Source organism: Primulina tabacum, chromosome 2 (assembly GCF_025594145.1).
Source record: "Primulina tabacum isolate GXHZ01 chromosome 2, ASM2559414v2, whole genome shotgun sequence".
In the NCBI taxonomy this organism is placed as follows: domain Eukaryota; kingdom Viridiplantae; phylum Streptophyta; class Magnoliopsida; order Lamiales; family Gesneriaceae; genus Primulina; species Primulina tabacum.
The window spans coordinates 2,582,850-2,588,976 of record NC_134551.1 but is presented as its reverse complement, the minus strand read 5'-3'; the positions used below and the strand labels follow the sequence as shown (position 1 = coordinate 2,588,976).

Sequence of the window (6,127 nt, the reverse complement as noted above, 5' to 3'; positions counted from 1 at the left end):
CTTAATTAGTCAACCATTAATCCCTAGGTAATTGAATTTAACAAAAATCCAATAAACCAATAAAAATAAATACTCATCATAAATAAATTAATTAAACAATAAACAAAGCAAGACAGCTATTGTCATTACATGGCTGCATTTATTATTTGTCTATGTTTCTTTGTATTGATACATTTGACAGTTTCTCTTCCTACATTTGACAGTTTCTCTTCCATTTAAAACAAAGAGCTTCAATATCTCAGCCCCGGCTGAACTGTCAAGAATTATTAAACAAATAAAAACCCACAAATAATCTATTATCTTCTATCTTTTTTTCTTCAATTCACTCCCAATTCTCTGTTGAAACAAAGATTAATTAAATTCAACGCAGAATCCTTCATACAAAATGATAGACCTCTCATCTTGTTTAAGTGAATCTGCAATACAGATCTCTGATAGGACTTCATGTTCAAAAAACTCAAATGTTTCTTGTATAATATCTCCGAATTCGACTCTTTCGACTCAAAATACTGTCACTTGTTTATACAGAACGATCCTCTCCACTCGTAAGAAGATTTTGATCACAGTTACATGGAGCAAGAATAGTTTGTCTCAGGGATTGAGCATAACAATTGGCGAAGATCCATCAATCTCATTCAAGGTCAACACGAATCCGAGATTATTCAGAAAATTAAAAGGCAGCAAATCACTTGATTTCCAGGGCTGCAAGGTTGAAGTTTTCTGGGATTTTTCGTCAGCCCGGTACCGATCGGTGCACGAACCCGAACCGGATGACGGCTATTATATCTTCATCACGTTTGACTCCGAACTTGGCATGTTTCTTGGAGACAAGGCTCGAGAAACCCTACAAAAGCAGGAGAAATCTGGTCCCCGGATGGCGAAGTTCTCATTGATCACCCGTCATGAACATTTTTCAGGCAATTCCCATTACCAAACCAAGGCTAAATTCTGCGAAACAGGGGCTGCACACGACATTTTGATACGCAGAAGTGGAGAACTCGAAGGTCGGAAGAATTCGGAGCTATCGGTTTCCATTGATAAGAAGACGGTGATTCGTGTGAGGAGTCTGCAGTGGAATTTCCGGGGAAACCAGACGATTTTCTTGGATGGATTGCTTGTTGATTTGATGTGGAATGTTCATGATTGGTTCTGTAATCCCGATTCTGGACATGGGGTGTTTATGTTCAGGACCAGAAGTGGAAGGGATAGCAGATTGTGGATGGAGGAGAAGATCTTGCACAAAGATGAAAAGGAAGAATTTTCACTGATGATCTTTGCAGCCTGTAAGAATATGTAAAATTAGAAAGAAAAATAAAATTAATGTTATTTTTTGTTTTGTTATTCTGATAATTTTTTTTAAAAAAAAACCTATCGATTTTTCCTCTGCGTAATTCTCATGAAAAAGGATAAACTGTTCTTAGCAAACTGTTAAAAAGTACAACAATATTTTTCATTCAAATTTCTTTATATTTAATCACATTTGGTTAAGTTTTCCCTATATTATTTTCTATTTAATATTATTATCAAAGAGTATCGATTTAAATATAACTTAATTTTTATTTTAAAAATTTAATTACATGAATATAACTCCCAAGGAAAAAATGTAACAGAGTAACTCGCCACCGTCCTTAACCGGTGGAAATTCAAACTATCCATGAAATTATGCCTCAAAATGTGGATAATGTCCCTATCCAATCCCAATTACATATTCCTTGCTGTACATGAATATTTGGTCCATCAACCAAAAAGACGTCTCCAATTTTAATTTGGAACTAAACGATATATGGATTTATACACACATGAACATCGATATCGTTTTGAAACTCGATTTTGGTTTTCGTTTTTCTATTTCATCTAAAGAAAACCTGGAAAAAGAATTAAAGAGTTTCTTTATTCACTTTTCTCGTCGAAAAGTACGTATACTACTATACTGATTCAACACTAATTAGAACTCTTCCATAAATAGAGCTCCTCCCTCTCAACTAATTATACATTTATTCATATATTAATCAACATGTATCTCTCAAACCGTAATCAACAAAAGTATATCGACGAGCTTAATGAGCTCGTTATTACATCAATCTCAGCTCATTTTTTAATGATAGTTTAAGATTAGCTCATAATAAAGCTTGAATCTACACTTAATAATATTACGTTATAAAGTAATAAATTAAACCCTTGAATTAAGTACCCTAATTTCACGAACGTGAACCTCCGCGCAACCATATTTAACATGAATTGGAGCAAATTCAAGGTATTTTTTTATGGAAAAGTACAAAGGTTCCAACACAAAATTATCAATACATAAATAAAATAAAATAAATTTAGAAAAGAATTACAAATCTTACAACATCACATTGACTTGTTATCATATTGGTGAATGAATAAATTTAAGCGTAAATTTCTGTATTTGAACATTGAGAATTATAACCGAAAAACTGATTCGATGGCATAGATTTCTTCTACAATATAATTGTTTCTTGACTTTTTCAGTATTTAATATTTGCGATAAACACAGCTGAAAAGTTTAAAAAGCAAAAAGGAAAGCTAGTCTGTCTGTATATTCTCAAAATATAATCATTTGGAATTTTGAAAGATCTGCGACATATTCTTCTGATATAATTTAGCAAAGTTTGCCATGAACATGAAAAGGCAAAGAGAAAGCAGGGAATCTTCAGAAAATGGCATGATTTTGTTGGGTTAAATTTTATTTTCACCCCTCAGTCTGCACTAGCTCTCTTACATAGAGGTAGGGGGCATTCAGCCCGGTTAGATTCCAGATAGGTTAATAGTTGAATTCGATTTCTAAACTCAAGATACATTTTTTAAATATATAATATATATCATTACTTAATTATTAGTAAAAATTTAGATTATGGTTTCGTTTTGATACTCACTTAAAATTTAGAGTTTGATTTCAGCTAGCAACATTAGACCAGACGCAGGCTTCAGATTTGTCCTGAGCCTGAAATCACGAAGAAGATCGTTAGAAGAAGACCGGGAGGGTGTCCCGGCGTAGTCCATCCGACACTCAAATCAGATACCGAATATATAAGTAGAGAACAGATAAGGGTGCTGCTGAAAAATAATATAGTGAATCCATGAATTAGACGCTCAAACTTGGTATTTATAGGAGAATACATGAGCATGTCATGGGCCTTTCATCTGGGCTAGACATGGGCCGAAAGTTTGAACCTGATCTAGAGAGGCCCATTTATGGAGTATCACGTTTCAATTTTTTTCTCCATAAATTGCACAGTTGATTTTAAACAATATACATATACATAGTAATTAAGTGTGCCAAAAAATAAAATGAATTATTTTATTACTTTTGTTTATACTATATATTTTTAATATGAGAATATTTGAAAATAAATTTCGTATTTAAAACTCATAATTCAATACAATGGTTTCAAATATTGATATAATTTTGTACAGTTATGATTTTTAAACTTAACATTTATATATTCTTGTAATTTTAAATGAGATTGAAGGCTATTTTGAAAGCGAGGCACGTTTTTTTAAAGCGATCTCCTCTGGCAAATTTTAAATCTTTGTACATTATATATATTTATGATAAAGGACAGAGTACAGAAAAAGCTAAATCAAGCACATATATTTCATACTCGGAATTTTGTCAAAAGTCTATGAATATAATAAATTCGAAAATATTGAAATTAATTACACTGTAAATGCTTGTGCTCGACAACCGTGCGTGGGCACGTTAGATACAAAATATACAAAAAGTAGATGCAAAATAAATTAAACACCACTTCTAAAACAAAATATAGTAGGCTCCGATTCCACAATAGCACTCGCATTGGTGGGTGTTATAACACCCACCACCTCATCAAAAATCATAGGGTCCACATGCCACATACACATTACATTAACATATCTATTCTCACACATTCATTTTAACATTCACACTCATTATTTGTAGGTTCCGCTATCCACTCATTCATCTTATTCTTACTTTAAATTAGAGTAATGCAAAACACGTGGGGCTCGCGTGTCAGCAAATCAGCGACGGTTTCTAAAAAGCCGTCGCTAATAGCGACGGTTTTTCCAAAACCGTCGCTAATTGTCCAATTTTTTTTAAAAAATAAACTGACACATGGGCGTTCAAAAAATTGAACGCCCCGGCCCATACCCTCTCTCCTGTGAGTGGGCGTTATAACGCCCACTCACAATGGAGATGGGTGTTAAATGGGTGTTATATTGTGGGTGCCCTAATCGGTTACAACATACTCAATCTTTTTTTGAGTTGAGGAAAATGTTGTCAAAAACAGATCTCGAATCCGATATCTCATCCTAAACTTAAGACTTCTGTTTCCACTTTAGGTTCTAAAATTATGGACTTGTCCTCATGGTCCAAAGTTTTCAAACCCTTCTTATCTATTGAAGGCTATTATCATTTGATGGAGTGTTTTTTTTTTAAAAAAAAAAAACTTTCTTAAATATTAGATGTAAAACTTTAAGGACGGTTTTCCACAAACCTTTTAATTAAATTAAGAGTAGGTCTCTTGTGAGACAATCTCACGAATCTTTATCTGTGAGACGGGTCAACTCTATCGATATTCATAATAAAAAATAATACTCTTAGCTTAAAAAGTAATACTTTTTCATGGATGACACAAATAAGATATCTGTTTCACAAAATACAATATGTGATACCGTCTCACACAAGTTTTTGCCTTAAATTAATTGATAACACCAGATCTAACCAAGACTTGAAGATTTTATTTAATCTAAATGGACAGTTAATTCAACCCTAATTAATTTAAACCGCTTCTTAATCATCTCGACCTCTTAATCAATTACTGATCAATGAACAACGACAGTTCAAATTTATGGAACTTTAATTTGGAGTGTTAAAATGATCATATTTTACTTAAAATCCAAACTAACTAAAGATCCAAAATCACCAACCAATGTTGCGGAAAACATTTTTAGAATTGCATTGGTCTAAATTAATTCTTATCATGCTTGCCACATGCTTGCCACTTCCTAATTGGTCTTGTCTACATCCCCAACCCCCAGAGCCGCCCCTTTGCCCTTCTAACTATTTGAGGATCGTGTGGATTCCTTGTATTTTTACGAGACCCACTCAAAATCCATTGTTATTTCTATCTTAATATACAGTTTATTTACTTAAAACCAAAAACTGATGGCCGGAATATGATTTTTGTCATTAATAATTGACAAGCATAATACGACCCATATTTAAATTTATTTTATTAATGAGAAAAAATATGTCTCTTGTGAGGCGGTCTAACAGATTTATATCAATAAGATTGATCTGATCTATATTTACAAATACAAATAATATTCTTGACATATAAAATAACACATTTTCGTTGATCGAATTAAGTTGAATATTCGTCTATATTATACATATGAATCACATGATTATTGTGGATATTAATATTAATATGCACCATTAAATATAAAGTAGTGTAGATGCAAATATAAATCAATAAAGAAGATTACAAACAAGTTACCCGCCGCTTACTCCACTGGCCAATCGTGCACATGAACGTGTAAATCGGCAAAGATTTTGAGTATCCGCCCACAATAAATTGGCCGCAAAAAAAATATAATAATAAAAATTATTCCAATTTTTCATTCAACATGTGCATTTATTCATAGACTTTTTATATACAGAGGAAACTCTCAAAAAAATCTTGATAAATTAGTTATTCAGATTCCGTTGCGTGGTTTATCAAATTTAAATTTTTAATTTTTAAAATTATATAAATCATATTTGTATTTTAATTTTATACATCAATTTCTTGGTATGTTGAATTTAAATCTTGATAAATAAATAATTCTGATTGTAAAATGTGGTTTTAAAAATTAGGTGCACGAGCATGTATCATCATAAATTTTCCATTGAATTTATGTTTTAAAGTTTAATTCTTTATGTATTATGAATAAAATTGAAATACATTTAACCTATATTTTTTTTATAAATTCAAAATATAGATAAAGAGAGAATATTATTTTGAACGTTTAAAAAATTTGAGAAATTGATAGTATGGATACATTGATCCTGTAAATTTTTCTATTTTTGGAAAAGGGTATGTACGTACGTTTTCTATTCGCGCGTACTTTTACATGTTTT

The 6,127-nt window shown here is 31.8% G+C and overlaps 1 protein-coding gene across 1 annotated transcript; it reads left to right on the top strand.

Annotated features, from left to right (window-relative positions):
• Positions 1 to 385: 385 nt before the first annotated feature.
• On the top strand, positions 386 to 1,297 carry LOC142537158 (uncharacterized). Its single transcript, XM_075642718.1, has one exon. The coding sequence runs from the start codon at positions 386 to 388 to the stop codon at positions 1,295 to 1,297; it is 912 nt and encodes a 303-aa protein (XP_075498833.1).
• Positions 1,298 to 6,127: the final 4,830 nt, after the last annotated feature.